The following is a 21,571-nucleotide window of genomic DNA, read 5'->3' on the forward strand; positions in this document are numbered from 1 at the left end:
GTTTCACTGTAGAACATTTCTCCAATTCAAAATTTTCTAGTGAGCGATCACATCTAAATTTTTTTAGTTGGCCAAATTGAAAAATTTAGATGTAATCGGTCACTAGAACATTTTAAATTGGAGAGGCCTGACATGTTGGTAAATTACATTTTTCCATTGGCTCAACATATTTCTATTTGAGCCCATGTTAACAGGCTGTTGCCACAATTGATAAAATTCAATTCACAGAAATTCAATTTGGCCAATTGAAAAATTTAGATGTGACCAGTCACTAGAAAATTGAGTTGGGAAGATTATAAATTTTTTACAGTGTAGTTTTAAGAACGAGCATTTAGCTATAGCTTCAAGAACCAGCGCGTCCAATATTAATTATAGCTTTAAGAACAAGCATTTCCGATATTAGCTATAGCTTTAATATTGGACGCACTGATTCTTAAAGCTATAGCTAATATCGGAAATGCTTGTTCTTAAAGCTATAATTAATATTGGACGCGTTGGTTCTTGAAGCTATAGCTAATATCGGAAATGCTCGTTCTTAAAACTATAATATCGGAAACGCTTGTTCTTAAAACTATAATTAATATTGGAAATGCTTGTTCTTAAAGCTAGCTAATATTGAAATGCTTGTTCTTAAAGCTTTAGGTAATATTGAAATGCTTGTTCTTAAAGCTTTATTTAAAGGCTTGTTCTTAAAGCTTTAGCTAATATTGGAAGTGCTTGTTCTTAAAGCTATAGCTAATATTGGAAATGCTTGTTCTTAACCCTTTAAGACCTAAGGGTATTTTTACAATTAATTTTCCGCCTGGTGTTATTTACTAAAAAAGCTTGTAAAACATCAACCCTGTTGTGCACAGACAATTGACACACCTCTTTTTTTTCAAGACAAGTTGCACTGTCAGTATATTTGTGTTGCATTGATGTCACCTGAATGTAAAATAAGTTATGGGACCATAAAGACAAATGAAAACATAAAACGGAAATTGAATCACTCAAATATTTATTGAAAACACACACAAATAAATAAAAGCTAAGCATATTTCCTCTGGAAAACAGTTTGTTCAAGTCTTTGGAGTCCTGGAACTCAGGAATAAACATGATAACTTATACAGAACCAAAACTATTTACATTTTTCCAAAAAAAGTCCAAGCGCTTTTGGCCTCTTTGGATTTTGGATATTTACTGGTGCCAAGCCTCAAAACAGTTCCTATCAGGAACTTCTCCTCAAACTTTCTCCTCAAACTTTTTCCACAAACTACACTACTCAAAACTGCAGCGCGTCTCTCTCTCTCCTCAACACTAGCCGTGCGTCTCTCTCTATCCACAATAACAGAGCTGTGGTTCATGCGTAATGACGCACACCAACGTGGATGACGGATCAGCCTGTCATTGGTCAAACCCTCATCCAAAATGGCAGCTAGCATCGCGCTAGCGGCAAAAATGACGGAAAATTTATAAATTATGGACATCAAGTGGATATATCTTGGATGTAAGCGTTTTGATTTATTGCTGAACAACTCCAAAAAGATGCACATGTTCCAGGCTGGATAGAAAACCTTCTGTAAAGGCTACAAAGACACCAAAGACACCCCCGTGATGGCTAGCTCGTTAGCTTTCTGCTGGAAAAAACGGTAAGAAAATCGATAAAAGTTTCATGAAATAATATAGATATTTATCGGAGGTGCCGTGTGACGTTGTGGGCGATGCCGTCGGGCTCTGAGGGTTAAAGCTATAATTAATATTCAAAGTGCTTGTTCTTAAAGCTATAATATTGGACGCACTGATTCGTATAGCTTTAAGAACAAGCACTTTGAATATTAATTATAGCTTTAAGAACAAGCATTTCCAATATTAGCTATAGCTTTAAGAACAAGCACTTCCAATATTAGCTAAAGCTTTAAGAACAAGCACTTCCAATATTAGCTAAAGCTTTAAGAACAAGCCTTTATATAAAGCTTTAAGAACAAGCATTTCAATATTAGCTAGCTTTAAGAACAAGCACTTTGAATATTAATTATAGCTTTAAGAACAAGCATTTCAATATTAGCTAAAGCTTTGAGAACAAGCACTTCCAATATTAGCTAAAGCTTTAAGAACAAGCACTTCCAATATTAGCTAAAGCTTTAAGAACAAGCCTTTATATAAAGCTTTAAGAACAAGCATTTCAATATTAGCTAGCTTTAAGAACAAGCACTTTGAATATTAATTATAGCTTTAAGAACAAGCATTTCAATATTAGCTAAAGCTTTGAGAACAAGCATTTCAATATTAGCTAAAGCTTTGAGAACAAGCATTTTAATATTAGCTAAAGCTTTAAGAACAAGCATTTCAATATTAGCTATAGCTTTAAGAACAAGCATTTCCAATATTAGCTTTTTAATACAACGCTTCCAATATTAATGATAGCTTTAATAACGAGCACTTCAGATATCAATTATAGCTTTAAGAACAAGTGCGTTCCCAATCTCAACTATAGCTTAAGACAATATCCAATAGCAACTTTAGCTTAAAACGAGTTACACATTTACAAATACCACTATAGAGATAAGAACAATATCCATAAACCTAGCATTTACTGAAAACGACTAGCTTAAGCAATGCAGATACCATTGTCAATTACCTGATAATTTTTAACAGGGTTTTAAAACTAACTTGGCTTCATGAAGACGCAGATGAATGAGAGTGAAAATTGCCAGCTGAGACATATGCTTGATATACTTAACTTGTGGAGTGCAGATTTCTCTGAAATTGTTCTTGAGTCAGTCAAAGTTTTAAGTATAACTTCAGAGGGTCCATGAAAATAATGCAGCGATGCAAACTCCAAATTAGACAGTTTATGAACCATGCAACAAAATCGCAAGTTCAAGTTTACAACCTCAATGAATGAGAGGTGAACCGTGTGGGGGCAAATTGCTCTCGCTATATTTCGCACTGCACAAATCCTTGTGATATGATTCTGTTTTGCCTGCCGTAGTCCCCATTTAATTAGCTCCTGACAAATCTTGTATTAAAGCAAAACATGCACTTAAGCAGTGAGTGATTTTAACTAATAAATACCTCTCTGACGGCCTCCTCTCAGGATCACGTCCTGCTAAACATGCCGCAAATAGAACACCCGACGTATCCCAGAGCCCGAGACACAGAACCCAGTGAAACATTTGCCAAATGATATAATTACAGCTCATCAAGCGGGGTTGCTTTCGTTGAGAAAATAGCTTGTAACGTTAGAACTTGAACCGGCACACTCGGATAAGCTGGAGGAGAAAAAAAAAATCATTCTTACTAGACAGCATTTAGCATAATTCTGCTGAAAATGCAGCTGCTGGCGTTTGTATGTAATATTGAATACCTTATTTGCAAAAATAATGCTCACATTGCATGATTGAATCATTAGCCAACACATCATTATCATAATCATTATCTCTCACTCAATAGAACACAGAGTGAAAGGCAATGCACTTTAAAAGAGCCTTGTGTATGTTCAATGATTTGTTAAAGCAGACTGCACAAAATGCATAGTGATAAGCAAAGGAAAACCAATAAATTCTTATCCTGGTTGCAAAGCAGCGAGCAGCAAGTAGTAAGAGCAAACTGGATCTGCTTTAAATAGGCGCCCTGCTTTTAGCGTAGCCATTAGCAGCGAGGGGAGTTGAAACAGCTGATGCAAATCAGCTGATGAGACAGTGTTGTTACCAATAGCGTTAGCAGCGTCTTGACTACTTGGCCTGCCAGAACTGACGCTGACGCTCAATTTCATATCGATATCGGAATTATATTGTATCAACCGAAATTAAGAAATATTGATATAAATTTTGGCCATATCGTCCAGCCCTAGATTTACATTATTTAAAACCTGACATTTCAATGTTTGCGCCAGCGCGACGGCCGACTCGAGGGGGTTAACTTGCCTTACACACTTTTCCTGTCTGACCCCCTATTGTTGAGAAATTGTGGCAAAAGGAAGGAGTATGGACAAGGCTCTCTTGCAGGTAGTCCTTTTCCACTCCAATCTAAAATGCAGCTAATGTCTTGGACTTAAACTGAAGCCTCTTTGTTGAATCCGTAACATTAATGCTCTTATATAGTGCCGAAGTCAGCAGTTGGTGTTGGACTGAAGGGTCTAAAATCCAGTCATATTTTGCAGGATCCTGCACTGCAAAAATACCTTGGAACATTTTTTTGTAGGGCAGTGTTATGAGTTTTCATCTTGGGATCACTGTTCTGCAGCTTGTTGGTCTTGATGAATGATTTCAAGCTTTTAAATGAGTCTCCATTCCCCTCTCTGCATCTCCGTTTTTCTTGTGAATGATGTGATTTTTGTCTTCCAGCTGTGGAAGGTATGTTGGTGCCCTGCATCTGTAGTTTTCAATAGAATTTTGTAAACATGTCAATGAGGTTTGCACGTTTCATGAGAAATTTTTTGAACTTATGAAGTTAATAACCCTCTTTCTCAAGACGATTCTGATCTCATCACGAAATTCAAACACCCTAGATAAAAGTCAAGTCAAGTCAACTTTATTTATATAGCGCTTTTAACAATGTAGATTGTTTCAAAGCAGCTTTACAGTGTTAAACAGGAAAATAATGCAGCATAATTTTATTCAGCTGTATAGCCATTCTGGAAAAATTTCAAGTATCATACAGTGACAGTGTGGGCTTTAGATCAATAATTTGATCAGTAATTTAGTTTAAATGGTTAATTTAGTTTATTATTTAGATGTATTTCGATGTTTAGTTGAAAAATGTAGTGTCCCCAACTGAGCACGCCAAGCCAGAGGCAACAGTGGCAAGGAAACCAAAACCCCATTAGGTGACCTAATGGAGAAAAATAAACCTTGGGAGAAACCAGGCTCAGTCGGGGTGCCAGTTCTCCTCTGGCCAATTAACAAACAGTGTATTATTATTATTATTATTCTGGCAGTTTTACAGCTCGGAGGTCATAATAGATCAGAATATTCGAGGGACCGGGGGCAACATGCTGGGGACGGGTTTATTGAGGATGATGTTGATTAAATAATTATTAAAGTGCAATATTCGAATGATCGGAGGCAACACGCTGGAGACGGGTTTATTGAGATGCCGTGTCGATGAGGCAGTTTCAGGGGGAGTCTAATCACGGTCTCCCAGACACTTCGGGGTCCTGTGTTGGTCTTCTCTGGGCGCAGGTCCACCATCTGAACTGGATACGGCCCGGATCCGGCTGACTGCAGTAAACCTCGGGATAAAACAGAGAGACTATCATTAGCGTAGATGCCATTCTTCTGATGATGTAACGAGTACATCAGGTGTTATGGGAAGTGTTCCCGGTTCCGGCTGACCTAGTTAATGCAGCCTAACAATCATTTCATTGAAAAAGTGTTTTATGTGAATGCCACAGTAAAGAGATGTGTTTTTAGTCTAGATTTAAACTGACAGAGTGTGTCTGCTTCCCGAACAATGTTAGGAAGACTGTTCCAGAGTTTAGGTGCTAAATAGGAAAACGATCGACCGCCTGCAGTTGATTTGGATATTCTCGGTATGATCAACTGGCCAGAATTTTGAGACCGCAGTAGACGTGATGGAGTATAATATGTTAAGAGCTCGCTCAAGTATTGGGGAGCTAAACCATTTAGTGCTTTGTAAGTAATAAGTAAGATTTTAAAATGTATGCGATGTTTAATAGGCAGCCAGTGCAGTGTTGACAGAACTGGGCTAATATGGTCATACTTCCTGGTTCTAGTAAGAACTCGAGCTGCTGCGTTTTGGACCAGCTGGAGTTTATTTATTAAGCGAGCAGGGCAACCACCCAGTAGAGCATTACAATAATCTAACCTTGAGGTCATGAACGCATGAACTAACTGTTCAGCATTTTGCATTGAGAGCATGTGCCGTAATTTAGATATATTTTTAAGATGGTAGAAAGCAGTTTTACAGATGCTAGAAACGTGGCTTTCAAACGAAAGATTGGTATCAAAGAGCACACCCAGGTTCCTCACTGACGACGAGGACTTGACAGAACAGCCATCAAGTGTTAGACAGTATTCTAGGTTACTACTTGTGGAGCTTTTTTGTCCAATAATTAAAAATTCTGTTTTTTCTGAATTGAGTTGCAGGAAATTACCAGTCATCCAATGTTTTATATCAGCTATGCATTCCGTTAATCTTGTGAATTGGTAAGTTTCTTTAGGGCGTGAAGAAATATAGAGCTGAGTATCATCAGCATAACAATGAAAACTAACGCCATGCTTCCTAATGATATCTCCCAGTGGTAGCATGTACAGGGTGAAGAGTAGCGGTCCTAGCACTGAGCCTTGTGGTACTCCATACTGAACTTGCGATCGGTGTGACATATCTTCATTTACTACTACAAACTGATAACGGTCGCATAGGTATGATTTAAACCATGATAATGCAATTCCACTAATACCTACATAATTTTCGAGTCTATTCAAAAGAATGTTGTGGTCGATAGTATCAAATGCAGCGCTAAGATCGAGTAACACTAATAGAGAGATACAGCCACGATCGGATGATAAGAGCAAATCATTTGTAACTCTGACGAGAGCAGTCTCAGTGCTATGATACGGTCTAAATCCTGACTGGAAATCCTCACAGATACCATTTCTTTCTAAAAAGGAACATAATTGTGAAGACACTGCCTTTTCAAGTATTTTTGACAGAAAGGGTAGATTTGAGATTGGTCTATAATTGACTAAATCTGTAGGATCAAGTTGCGGTTTTTTAATAAGTGGTTTAATAATAGCCAACTTAAAAGTTTTCGGTACATATCCTAATGACAAAGATGAATTAATGATATTAAGAAGAGGATCTATGACCTCTGGTAGCATCTCTTTAAATAGCCTAGTTGGTATAGGGTCGAGCATACATGTTGTCGATGATGATTTAACATTTTGATGATTTAACGAGTTTAGCCAATTCTTCTTCTCCTATAGCAGTGAATGAGTGTAATTTTTCCTCAGTGACACTACAATGCTCTGTCTGATGTGATGCTGTATTAGACGGCTGCATGGTTAAATTTTTTTTCCTAATATTATCAATCTTACATGTGAAGAAGTTCATAAAGTCATTACTGCTGTGCTGTTTACAATCATCAGAAGTTGAAGCTTTATTTTTGGTTAATTTAGCCACTGTATCGAATAAATACCTTGGGTTGTGTTTGTTTTCTTCCAAGAGAGTTGAGAAATAAGCAGATCTAGCAGTTTTTACAGCCTTTCTGTATGTGATCATGTGCTCTTTCCACGAATTACGAAATACCTCTAATTTTGTTTTCTTCCAGCTGCGCTCCATTTTTCTGGCTGCTGTTTTAAGGGCCCGGGTGTGCTCGTTGTACCACGGCGTTGGACTATTTTCTTTAATCTTCTTTAAGCGCAGAGGAGCAACTGTGTCTAAAGTACTGCAAAAGAGAGAGTCAATAGTTTCTGTTGCAACATCGAGTTCTTCTATACTATCTGGGATGCTGAGCAGATGATACTGATGAGGGAGATTATTTAAAAAGCAATCTTTAGTAGCGGCAGTGATTGTCCTGCCATTTTTAAAGCGAGGGGGCGGCTTTGCAACCTTAGCTAAATTAAGTATACATGATACTAAGTAATGATCTGAGATGTCATCGCTCTGCTGCAGAATTTCAACGGTATCAACATTTATTCCATGTGACAATATTAGGTCTAAAGTATGATTATGGCGATGAGTGGCTCCTGACACGTGTTGCCTAACTCCAATAGAGTTTAGTGTGTCTTTAAATGCTAATCCCAATACGTCTTTTCCGTTGTCAACATGGATATTAAAATCACCAACAATTAGTACTTTATCTACGGCCAGTACTAACTCTGATAGAAAATCAGCAAATTCTTTGATAAAGTCTGTATTATGCCCAGGTGGCCTGTATACAGTAGCTAACACAAATGTTGAACGGGTTTTATCATGTACACTACGTAGCGTTACATAAAGCACCAAAACTTCGAAGGAATTATATTTGAAACTAGACTTCTGAGTAATACTGAAGATATTATTATAAATTACAGCAACCCCTCCCCCTTTACCTTTCAGACGCGGCTCATGTTTATAACAATAATCTTGGGGGGTGGACTCATTTAAGGTAATGTAGTCGTCAGGTTTTAGCCAGGTTTCTGTCAAACAGAGCACATCTAGATTATTATCTGTAATAATATCATTAACAATAAGCGCTTTTGGGGAAAGGGATCTAATATTCAGCAACCCAAGCTTTATCAATTGTTCATCTGTATTATATATTTTGTTTATTTGTTGGACGTCAATTAAATTTTTACTGTTGAATGGTTTTGATGTTTTTTTGTATTTACTAATTCGGGGAACAGACACAGTCTCTATATGATAATATCTAGGTGAAAGAGTCTCTATGTGCTGGGATTTATCTGACTCCGGTAACGTGAGACAGCTAGCAGACGGCCGGTTTAGCCAGTTTGTCTGCTTCCTGACCTGGGCCCTAGTGAGTCAAGGTTTAGCTCTAAGACTATGTGCCAGATTACTAGAGAGAAGAGCGGCACCACCCCAAGAGGGATGGATGCCATCCTTCTTCAACAGGTCAGGTCTGCCCCAAAAACTTTTCCAATTGTCTATGAACCCTATGTTATTTTGCAGACACCACTTAGACAACCAGCCATTGAGTGATGATAATCTGCTAACTATCTCATCACTCCTTTTTGCCGGGAGCGGTCCAGAACAAAAAACAGCCTCAGACATCGTACTAGCGAGTTCACACACCTCTTTAATGTTAATTTTGGTGATCTCCGACTGGCAAAGTCGAACATCATTAGTGCCGACGTGAATAATAATCTTAGAGAATTTACGATTAGCTTTAGCCAGCACTTTTAAATTTGCTTTGATGTCAGGTGCTCTGGCTCCCGGTAAACAAGTGACTATGGTGGCTGGTGTCTCTATCTTCACGTTCCGTGTAATAGAATAGCCAATGACTAGGGCACTTTCAACAGGATACTCAGTGGGTGCTTCACTGAGAGGGGAGAACCTGTTTGATGTTCTAACCGGAACGGAAAAGCGGTTCTTTGGTCTGCGACTATGCTGCCTCACTGTTACCCAGTTTCCCTGCTGCGAGGGCCCTGCAGCCGGAATCGAAGAATGTACAGAGTTCACTAAGCTATTCGCATCCAAATCAGTGTCTAAAGCTGTTACATCCTCACTACTCTCAGATAAAGTATGGATGCGTGTTTCCAATTCTGAAATCTTCTCCGTCAGCCTAACTATCTCCTTACATTTATCACATGTGAAGCCCTGTTCGCCAGCGGAGAAGCCTATATTAAACATGCGACATGCACTGCAGGTGATAATGACAGGAGAAGACATGACTTACCGTGTTTGTTGATTAATCCAATTTACCACTTACCACAATCGTTTGCTGGACACAATTTACTAATCCAAGTTATGAACTCAGAAAAAGGGAGGCCCGGGTGCAGAGATAACAAGCTAACAGGCTAGCAAAATGCTAACGTGTGATGGTGATTTAGATTAAAAGCTAGCGATGTCAAATTTAACGTGATAGGCAATTTTTAAACAATGTATGGTGATGAGTAAGTTATATTTAGCAGTAGAAGAAAGAGGAAATATCAAAATAAAGATTCAAACGTAAGCAAGGCTCTACAGAGCTACAGACTTGAGCTACAGAGCAACAGACACAGCAGCTTTGCCATGCAACAATTAACAGACCTGTGAAACAAAACAAATATCTGTCATTACTACATTCATCATTCAGCTCCTCTCCGTGTCCACTGCACATTGGGGGAAACGTGCTTGACTAATGCTTACAGCCCTCCACGTTTCTTAGCCATTGCCTGACCCCCATATGTGCAGATCTTTACACAGTCCTCACATTTCAGATCATCTTTCATGTAAGTGTCAATGATTTTGAACAATTTGTCTACAGTGTTAGTGTCTTAGTGATAAGCTTGCAGAAAAGCAAATCCTTCTAATGACTTCTGGTCAAATGGGGAAGTCTCTAAGTGGTGGTTTAACTTGTTCTGCTTCATACTGTCAGAAGCAAGTATTTTGAGGAACACAAGACACTGTGGTCTCGCTTCATTACCCACGTTGTACTGGTGAATTGGAGGGTGAGGTATGAATCACCATATTTTCTTGTCTTTGTTTTAATAGTTGTGGCATTTGAAGTAGAATCATCATTGAGTTACAATTACCTGGCACTGGCCTCCTTTCACAAATGTGTGCATGTTTAGTGCAGAACCATGTATCAATCATTTATATTTTTACATGGCTCCCTGCAATACTCAATTCTGATTGTTCAATTGTGCCATATTATTTTCTTATGTGGCAAGTAAATAATTAATATATACTGTGCCCCTCAGTTTGGGAACCACTGCCTTATACCTTGTCTGCTGTCTTTTTTATGTTTATTGCTAGAAACTTCCATGAGGCAGAGAAAGCTTTTGAATCCAAGTGCGTCAGAATATAAGTTTGTCACTTCCTCTAACATTTCCTCTCTCATGCACAGAACTTGCCAGGTGTCAGCTGGATTTGGCTGAGCTCTCAAGTTTAATCCAAAAACTTCACTGGCATGGAGGTGGCCTACCCATCACAAGCACTGACCTGGAACGTCGCATCAGCATGCAGGTGAGCCTGCTTTTGTAAATCTGACACAGAATGGACATGACATCTGCTATCTTTGGGCCACAGCCAGCTAACACAAAGCAAATGTAAAATGAAATGTGAGGTGAGCATTTGATGACAGTAGCAGTATTAAATAATGAAGAGGTAAACATGTTAATTATTTTCCAGAATCTTAGTCTTGGGAAACCCAAAAAGAAGTCTGGAAAGCTCTGGGGTCACTCCCAAACACTTTCACGAGTTGAATCGTTTGACTTTGTAAGTTCATTACGATTATATACCTTGTTTTTGGTTTTATAATATTTAGTATATTTTATTATATTTTGGCTGTTCTAACAGTGGGTCTCATTCACTATTAATGCAACATGTGCGTATGCATGTACATGTGTTCTTACCCACATTATAATGAATTGCTAATGAATCTTATTCTAAATGAGGTAGACTGCGTCCACAATTAGTAATTAGCATAATAAACAGCCAAACCATCTCCACATTATTGCTACATTCTATACTGGTGTTATGGTAATATTGCTGTGGCCGAGGGTCAAAATCCTGAAAGTGCAATAGTATTTTAACAGCAGTATTATTGTACATTAACTGTTGTACGTATGAAATGTAGTAAATATTCCTAGATAGCATGCACTACTCTGACTGAAAGTAGTTGTGTCTTAAACTTTGCATGAGGCTAGTTTTAAGGCCACCAGTCTTTGCAAAACCCTGGATAATTTTCCCAGCATCCATCTAGCTTAAAGGGTTAGTTCACCCAAAAATGAAAATTATGTCATTAATTACTTACCCTCATGTCGTTGGACACCCGTAAGACCTCCGTTCATCTTCGGAACAGAAATGAAGATATTTTAGTTGAAATCTGATGGCTCTGAAAGGCCTCCATTGGCACAATGGCACGGTTCAGTATCAAGACCCTTAAAAGGTACTAAAGACGTCGTTACAAAGTCCATCTCACTACAGTGGTTCTAAAATAACTTTATGAATCGGCGATAATAGTTTTTGTGCGCAAAAAAACCCTAAATAGCGACTTACATAGTGATGACGATTTCAAAACAAGGCATCATGAAGCTTCGAAGCGTTATGAATCAACGAGCCGAATCATGATTCGGATCGCGTATCAAACCACCAAACTGCTGAAATTTGGCGATTCAAACCGCTGAATCGACTCGTTGATTCATAACGCTTCGAAGCTTCATGATGCCGTGTTTTGAAATCGTCATCACTATGTAAGTCGTTATTTAGGGTTTTTTTGCGCACAAAAACTATTATCGCCGATTCATAAAGTTATTTTAGAACCACTGTAGTGAGATGGACTTTGTAATGACGTCTTTAGTACCTTTTAAGGGTCTTGATAGTGAACCGTGCCAATGGAGGCCTTTTCAGAGCCATCAGATTTCAACTAAAATATCTTCATTTCTGTTCCAAAGATGAACGGAGGTCTGACGGGTGTCGAACGACATGAGGGTAAGTAATTAATGACAGAATTTTCATTTTTGGGTGAACTAACCCTTTAATAAGAACGACTGAAATCTTCATAACTGTATGTGACAATAATGTTTCAGTGTTTTTCCCCTTCATTGGTCTTTATTTCTGTGGGAAAACATTTTTACACGCAAATGCATACGTATGCATGATTGGTAAATTAAATGCACAATCAGGCTTTATGTCTTGCCCTCTGTATGAACTACTGCTTCAGTTTCCTGTTAACAGCTTTTGTTTCCTGATAATAATTCTATTTCCATCTCTAACTTTTGGAGCAGTTTTCTTCAAGCCATTTGGGCACATCAAGTGGTTTGGCTGCTTCCCTTCAGTCCATCCCAGATTATGTTTACTCCCAGCTATCCACACCTGAGGTCTCCTCACTGGAGGGAAAGAAATTACAGATGGACATTTGTGCCTTGTGTGAAGGAGGTAAATTGTTTCATTCCTACTGTCACTACACAATTTTTCAGCAGCATTTAAAATTGTAGAGCAGTTTTACATCTTTAGAGTAAATCTCGTAATTCAACTTTTTTTTTTTTTGTCAACGCAATTCTGAAGGGAAAAATTCAGAATTTTGATATACAAACTTGCAATTGCTTTTGGGAAAAAGAGGCAGAATTGTGAGTTTAGGTCCCTTAAACGGGCAATGTGCACCACAGGATACATTGTTTTTAGTCTCTTGTAGGAGGCACGAGAGAATTTTTCATCCAGTGTCAATATCATAGTTGAGCCTGTTTAAAGCAGCGGTTCTCTGCCTGTTTTGGGCCAGCGCCCCCTATCCATTAGCCAGGTCCCTTACCCCCCCGACACCAAAAAAGGGCTAAATGTCTTTTTTGAATGCATGCTGATTATTATTTTGTTTAAATAATATGTATTTTATTCACGTCATTATTTTCTTACTATTATTAGCTATTATTAAATGCGTAACTTTTTTGTATTTAAAATATATATATATAATGAGCGAGTACATCATGAATCCATTTCCCAAACTGTGTTTTTGTCTTATCCTGAATCACTTGTATACCTATAAGTAGTGTTTATAAATATTGGGACTATATTAGGGGCGTTTGCGTGGAACACATGGAAAGCGCGGCTGCGCTGCTGTCTCCTTTCCACAAACGCTTGCGAGATGAGAAATACAAATCTGCCCTAGTGTTCAGCTATGATCAGCTGTTCGTCAGAGCTTGTTATACGGAAAAGCCAAAGCTGATCGGTTGGTTTTTGTTACATGACCTGCGGTGGGCTTGCGGCATTCTGAAAAGTTGAGTTTTCATCTAGCCGCGACATGGGTGCACCTGTAAAAATGAGCGCACCGCACTGCATGCGCGTCGCAACTGCGCCGCTTCTGTTATGAGCGCGTTACTACGTTAGGCTACTCTGCACCGCTGCGGAGTAGCACAGTACCTCCACAAAGTACCGTCGCAAGGGCTGTGCCAAGTGTGCGACTGCACAGAGCCTCGCACCTCACCAGGGCCTCGCACAAAGTAAAGTGACAGTTGACTTAATGTAAAAGCCAATAATGGTTCATGTTAAAGTACATGTTTTAGTCTTTCAAAATACTAGTAATAGTTAAAGAGGTCATGAACTGGCTTTTTAAATTTTTTTATACTGTTGTCTGAGGTCAACTTATGACGTTTGTTGTGGTTTTTACATTCAAAAACATCATAATGAATAAGTAATAGGGTATTTTCTGCCTTGGTTTTGAGGCTCTCTGAGAAACACTCGGATTTGATGGGTGTGCCGCACTGAAGACTTGGAAGTAAATGCCCACGGCTAGGATTGGATAAGATTTGCATATTTAATGAGCTTCAGCTACCGTCAGTCCCAGGAATCGTCTGGGGGAAATGCTCAGAGGACTCGCAAAATATCAAACAAACACAATGATTAAAACACACACACTCACACACTCACACACTCTCGCACACACGCACACGCGCACACACTCACACACTGTCACACACACACACACACACACACACACACGTCTGGTGCGCTATCCTTCTGGGACTCGCCATAGGCGTAATGGTTTTTATACTGTACAAACCGTATTTTCTATCCCCCTACACTGCCCCTGCCCCTAAACCTACCCATCACAGGACACATTCAGCATTTTTACATTTTCATAAAAACTCATTCTGAATGATTTATAAGCTTTTGTGCCCATGAGGACCTCAATTTAGGTCCCCACAGTGACACGAGTCCCCATGAGTCTGTCTACAGTCAGGTTGAAGTCCCCACCAGGCTAGAAAAACATGTGTACCACACACACACACACACACACACACACACACACACACACACACACACACACACACACACACACACACACACACACACGCACACGCACACACACACACACACACACGCACACACTGAGAGAGTGAGGGGGGGAGGGGAAGGAAAGGCAGAGGACATTGCATAGACTTAATGGTTTTTATACTGTACAAACTGTACATTCTATCCTACACTACCCCTACTCCTAAACCTACCATCACAGAAAACATTCTGCATTTTTACATGTTGACTAAAACATTGTTTAGAATGTTTTTAAAGCTAGACAGTGAATACAAGCATTTTTGAAAGTGACACACTTCCTGCTGCCAGTTGGTGGCCACACACACACACACACACACACACACACACACACACACACACACACACAGACAGACAAACCCCTTAGAGAGAAAGAGAGATGGAATTTTTTTTTTATCCTGTTTCAAAACTAACACAATGCTGCCATCTTGTGTTAATTGAGGGGAGGGCAGCACACACAGACACAGAATAGATTATTCAAAGAAATATTTAAATAAATAAATATATTGATCTGAAAAATAGTATAGTCCTTTTAAATTAATCCAAGTTCAATTACCGAACATACGATCTTAATTTAATTTAAATCAAAATATTATTTTACAAGATATGAGACAATTTCTGTTCCCCTTTTTTTGTCCTTATTTAATCCCTCGCCATGGCAACACCGTTTGAGATATCCAATATCCGTTCGCATTTTAGCATCTTCAGTATCTTTGTTTCATGTTGACCGAGTTTGGTGGAGATTGAATAAATCGCCTACGAGGAGAACGTAAAAACTCAGACCCTGAATTATACAAATAATCACCTTCAAACCAAAATATCTGACTTCCTGTTGGTCGGAGCTAATGACTGTAAATTAGAAAGTTGTCCGGCTCGAAGAGAACAATATATGTAGGCTGAGTTTGGATTTTTGATACCTCAAATGGTTTGGCCGTTGCGAAGCAACAAATTTATGGCGAGAAAAGGTAAACAGGAAATGTGAAATAACTTGTGCAAACATTGAATGATTTGGATGAAACTTCAGCTGTGTATTCGTTGTAAGAGGCCGATCACATGGATATGACTTTTGTGAGTCAAAGTTAAAGCGCCACCAACTGGCAGCAGGAAGTGTCACTTTCAAAAATGCTTTGAATCACCATCTTATTTTCACCCGATTGACTTCAAACTTCATCAGTATAATGTGAAAACATGACAGATAGAGACATATGAATGGATTCCTGATATTTCAAATAATGTTGCCATGGCAACATGTCAAAGTTTAATAATGTTTTTGGCTGTTTGTGTGCCCTCCCCTCTATCACCAAAAGGTGGCAGTGTTGTATTATTTTTGAAACTCCCTTTCTCTCTCTGTATGTGTGCTTGTTTATGTGATTTATGAGGACACAAATGTGTATGATGACATGGGTATTACACTGGTATTACAACGTAGTGGTTAATGTGGACATGAACTATGACACTATATCACTACAGGACTCATTTTCTAAATGACATTTGAGTTACAATTCTTATCACCTGACAGCCGTGATTTCATGTACTCATTCAGACAGAACTCTTTTTTTAAAACAGAACTCTTTTTTTAAAACAGAGGAGTGTGAGTGTGTTTTCTATACATGTGCTTTACAGAAGGTCATGTGCTGTGTTTGCAAAGATCACTTTTGACACATTTGTCTTTAAATTCATTATTTACTGACATAGTTCAAATTTATAAAAAAAAAAATTTCACATTATTTTCTACAAGTGTCTGTTTATAAGTGTCTTTTTTCACAGAAAGTAAACTGCACAGTCTCCTGTGATGGGTAGGTTTAGGGGCTGTGTGTGTGTGTGTGTGTGTGTGTGTGTGTGTGTGTGTGTGTGTGTGTGTGTGTGTGTGTGTGTGTGTGTGTGTGTGTGTGTGTGTGTGTGTGTGTGTGTGTGTGTGTGGACTGGTAATCATCACGTTATGGGGACAAAATGTCCCCACAAAGATAGCAATATCCGAAATCCTCATCCTTGTGGGGACATTTTTAGGTCCCCATGAGGAAAACATCTTATAAATCAGACTAAGTGATGTTTTTTGAAAATGTAAAATTGCAGAATGTCTCCTGTGAGGGTTAGGTTTAGGGGCAGGGGCAGTGTAGGGGGATAGAATATACGGTATGTACGGTATAAAAACCATTACGCCTATGGAAAGTCCCCATAAAAGATGAAAACACTACATGTGTGTGTGTGTGTGTGTGTGTGTGTGTGTGTGTGTGTGTGTGTGTGTGTGTGTGTGTGTGTGTGTAGGGGGATAGAAAATACGGTTTGTACGGTATAAAATCCATTACGCCTATGGAATGTCCTCACATTTCACAAAAACAAACGTGTGTGTGTGTGTGTGTATTGTTCTCTTCGAGCCGGACAACTTTCTAATTTACAGTCATTAGCTCCGACAAACAGGAAGTCAGATATTTTTGTTTGAAGGTGAATATTTGTATAATTCAGGGTCTGAGTTTTTACGTTCTCCTCGAAGGCGATTTATTCAATCTCCACCAAACTCGGTCAACGTGAAACGGAAGCTTAACGCATTAAAAATATTTAACGCAAATAACGCAGCGTCCGTTTTTATATCCATTTTTGCTTAGCGTTACATGATCACCATTCTCCTATTCATGTAAATGCTTCCAAGCGCGACAAGACACAAGAGAGCGCGCTGTATGCCAGTGTCCTGTCTCTCTCTCTCTCTGTGTGTGTGTGTGTGTGTGTGTGTGTGTGTGTGTGTCAGTGTCCTGTCTGTGTGGATGCGTCTCATGTCAGCTAATCAAGGGACACTGACACACACACACACACACACACACACACACACTCGACGCATAGATAGACTCGCGTCATTTTCCTGCTCACATCGAGTTCTCTTTTGCTCTTGAACAAACAATAACACAGAGGATTTTGAGTATTCTCATATTAGGAGTCTTAAATTAGTTAAATAACGTCTTAAATGAACTTAAAGATTTGTGAGGAAATGAGATGCGCGGGACAGCGCGTGAGATCCGCGGCTGTTCTTAAAGTGACAGGAACACTGATGATGCCTGTCAACGGGAACAGAGAAAATTGTAGCTTTAATGATGATTCATCTATATTTCATTTATTATTTATGCAGTTAAGGAAGGTTTGATAACTATTACATTTCTGTATATAACAGGGAAGGCCATGGGTAAATATAACATTTATTATTTTGGGTTTATGTAAAGATTGTTTTAAGTTCACTTAAATTAAAAGTTGTTTTTTAAAGCCTAATAAATGTTGAAATTGGGAGCTTTCAGTTATACTGTAATGTAACGTCATTAATGTTTCATAGAGACTTTAGTATCAGTGATACTGGCCTTCATTCATAAAAAATGACAATACAACACATATTTAAAATATGCTGTCTTTAAATTGTTTCTAAATTAATTTGGAGAGTAACTGAAATTATTACAATATCAAAATATTAAAAACTTGCGATTAATCGCGATTAATTACAGAAAAAATGTGATTAATTAATTTTTTTGTTAACGATGCCCAGCACTAATATATATATTATAAATATTTCTTTGAATAATCTATTGTGCCTGTGTGTGCTGCCCTTCCCTCAATGAACACAAGATGGCAGCATTGTGTTAGTTTTGAAACAGGATAAAAAAATTCCATCTCTCTTTCTCTCTAAGGGGTTTGTCTCTGTGTGTGTGTGTGTTAGGGCTGTCAAAATTGCTCAAAAATGACGTTCGAATATTCCCTCTAAAAAAAGCACGAATATTCAAACTATTCGAACATCTGGGGCCCGTTCTTCGTACCTCGCTAACTCAGTTAGCTGGATTTGATTGTTGACTATTTGGCATGATCTTGGATTGTTTGGTTCTTCGAAGCTCATCCTGGACTTGCTGTCATAGTAACAGGTCCGTGAGCTTAAACCTGCTCGGGAGCAGGTTTATTTCATGTAAACAGGATTAGATTGCATCTTGAGGTGATACTTAAAATCTGTCCCAGCCACTGCTACTTTATTACAAGAGTTCATTACTGAACCAGGGGCAATAATAATAATTTTAAATAATAATATAAAAATGTTATATTGTATATGTATATGAGAATGTATAATACTATAGACAGACACTTGATTGAGCGATTTATTTGTGATGGAATAATTACTTTATATAATTTTATTTTTATTGGTTTACACACATGTTGTGCAGTTAATCTGAGCCGTGCATTAATTTGAGTGATCACAGATATTATGGGAGTGGCTTGATGCAGCGCAAGAGAGGATAATTTGATCTTGACCCATAAGAAACTTGAATACTGTCACGTTACAAATCTGCTTCAAATTGAATTAAGAATTAAATTACAACATTGAAATAAAAATGTAAAGGGTGTACAAATACTGTATAAAAATCGTGAATATAAATAATTGGTAATCATGTAAAAAAAAAAAACATTTATCAATTATAACTTTTGTTGGTTTGGTCGTTTGGCTGTTTCCTTATAAAGGTTCAGAAATTTGTGGGTTTTTTTTGTGTAATTTGTCAAGTTTTTTGCCAGGTGGCTTTTTAATTATATGATGTCATTACGTTGCTGTCTTGACGCCAGCCAATCGCTGCATTGCTGATCGTGGTTTCGAGTATCGATGCATCTGCCCTCTTCAGGGAAAAAAAGAACGTGCAGTGATCTTAGATAATTTAATCCAGATATTTTAATCCAATCCGCAAATTCGTTTGAAGAACCAAATTAGCCAGAGATCAGTTATCACGATTAAAAGATCTGGGATCTGTCAAATCATCTTAGATGTATTAAGCGAGGTACGAAGAACGGGCCCCTGGTTGCGCATTTTATCAATGACGCGCATTACGTCAATAACAGGACAAATGAATACAAAGAGACATAACTACTTATATAGGTAGTCTATTTAAGTTTAAACATATTTGACAACGTATTACCTACACAAAAACAAGTAAATCAACTAATGGCTAAAGACCGCAGACCTCACTCTCTCTCGCCCTCACTCTCTCTGCGCATAACGGTTTAAATGAACAAACACATTTTGAGAGCTGATCAAGAGTTTTGTGAAAGCAATTTAAGGTCGCGACTCTTGTCCCAAATATAGCAGGCTTCATTCAGTGATTGAAACAAATATTAATATAAGTTTTACAGCATATTATTGAACGCTCCGAGCGAGCTGTGTTGTGGTAAACATGGAACTTTTCCTTGACATGAAACGGTAAATAATCAAACCAGTGGAAGCAGTGCATTTATCCTTTATTCATGCAATATCTATTCAGTCAGTACCATTGCTTGACAGAACTCCAGCCTGCCCCACCCACGACACTGATCGCTCTCATGTCCTAACAAATGAACAAAATGAATTTCTCCGTTATGGCCTCTTGTCGTGTTGCAGACAGAGAGCTTGTGGCGGGCGATGCAAAGTAAGGGTGGTCCAGTTTGCACATACAAATTAGTTGCTTATATTTACAAAACGAACCTACAAAAGCATAAAAAAGCCCGTTTAATAAAGAAAAGTTCACGAAACGAAGTGAAAACTCACTAAAGTGTTTAGTGAAATTAGGAAACATTTAGATATCATAAATTGAGTTGTATAAGTTAACGTTACATTCCTACATACATTTTGTTCTCATGTCACAAGTAATATCAAGGTTTATTTTGATCTGTTTTACATGATACTTTTGTAGTGTGGTGTACTAAAATAAATATTGTCACCTGTGTACATTAGCCACTTCTTCTCGACGCTTTTCCTGATAGTTTATAGAACAATTACTCCGAGTCGCCATCTGTCGTTTCAAAGAAAAGCACAACGGCGAGCGCGTCAAGTATAAACACCTCGTCCGTTTGGGGAGGAGCGGCGCAGTCAGCGGGGGCTCGCGCTGCGGAGACAGGCCAAAGTACACAAGGCTTCAGACGCGCTAGCGCCCACTCGCAAAGCAGACAGCCACGCCTCTACTACCGCGGGCGTTTTTTTTTCCACATTTTTTATTTATTCGAATATTAATTTTCACCTTCGAAATTCGTTTTTTAAAAACTATTCGAATATATATTCGAATCTAGAATATTCGTTGACAGCCCTAGTGTGTGTGTGTGTGTGTGGCCACCAACTGGCAGCAGGAAGTGTGTCACTTTCAAAAATGCTTTAATTCACTGTCTAGCTTTAAAAACATTCTAAACAATGTTTTATTCAAAATGTAAAAATGCAGATTGTTTTCTGTGATGGTAGGTTTAGGAGTAGGGGTAGTGTAGGGGGATAGAATGTACAGTTTGTACATTATAAAAACCATTAAGTCTATGCAATGTCCTCTGCCTTTCCTTCCCCTCCCCCCTCACTCTCAGGCTCAGCCTGGGTGTGTGTGTGTGTGGGGTCCCTCTCTCACCCTGTGAGTTTGTGTGTGTGCCTTTCTCTCTTGATGATGATAATTTACCCCTTTCATATCAGAGACTATCACAAATAACTATCACTTGTGAATAAGTAAAAAAAGAACTATACAAATACCTTGAATTAAATACTGGCCTTCTGGACTTATAACATTTTGAGCAGGAAAATATAACTTTTCACATATTTGAAAGTGATCTATTTCATCCTATGACATTAAAAATCATCTACATTTAAATGACATAATGGGTGTGGCTTGTGGTGATAGTGGCACCAGCTGCTGCGGTAAATGTGACATATTCGAGCGATTAAAAAAAAATTATCCTGTTTAAATGCATATTGCCTGCCATGCACAGTTAAGCTGATGCCACCGGGGTGGCGGTGCAACCGGCTTGGCCCCGTCATCGCTGCTCGCAGCTTTAATTATAATTTTCTCCTTACAGTCTTGTGAGTTAAAGCTACACTGTGTGATATTTTCCCCCATCTAGTGGTGAAAAGGTATATGACCATCCAGTGAATATTAGTTTCTGTTCCTCTCAATTCCGATTTCGTTTTAACTCCTACAGTGGCCGATTTAGTCGAGTGTTTAACCATCGAGTGTTAAAACGCGAAAGGCGAAGCTTGAATTTACGGGTATGTCCCTCTTTGGCTAATGTACTTTCAAGATGGAGGGGCAACATAGAGACATTGCCATTGACTTTGCATTGCGGGAGGCTACCTCATTGTCATTTCGGACTTATAACAAAAAACAGAACAATGTATAAAAGCTGATATGTGACAAGGTGTACAGCA

At 38.5% G+C, this 21,571-nt stretch overlaps 1 protein-coding gene across 1 annotated transcript in view; it reads left to right on the forward strand.

Annotated features, from left to right (window-relative positions):
- The window catches only part of LOC307134372 (oxysterol-binding protein-related protein 7-like), a gene marked incomplete at its 3' end in the record, with an annotated part of 238,478 nt that overhangs the window by 57,792 nt on the left and 159,115 nt on the right, over positions 1 to 21,571 (forward strand). Inside the window, exons 8-10 of the mRNA XM_079830070.1 lie at positions 10,493 to 10,611; positions 10,777 to 10,863; positions 12,375 to 12,525. Coding sequence (XP_079686196.1) covers positions 10,493 to 10,611; positions 10,777 to 10,863; positions 12,375 to 12,525 — 357 coding nt within the window. The remainder of the gene's footprint in view (positions 1 to 10,492; positions 10,612 to 10,776; positions 10,864 to 12,374; positions 12,526 to 21,571) is intronic.

Source organism: Gobio gobio, assembly GCF_949357685.1.
Source record: "Gobio gobio genome assembly, chromosome: 11".
Taxonomy (NCBI): Eukaryota; Metazoa; Chordata; class Actinopteri; order Cypriniformes; family Gobionidae; genus Gobio; species Gobio gobio.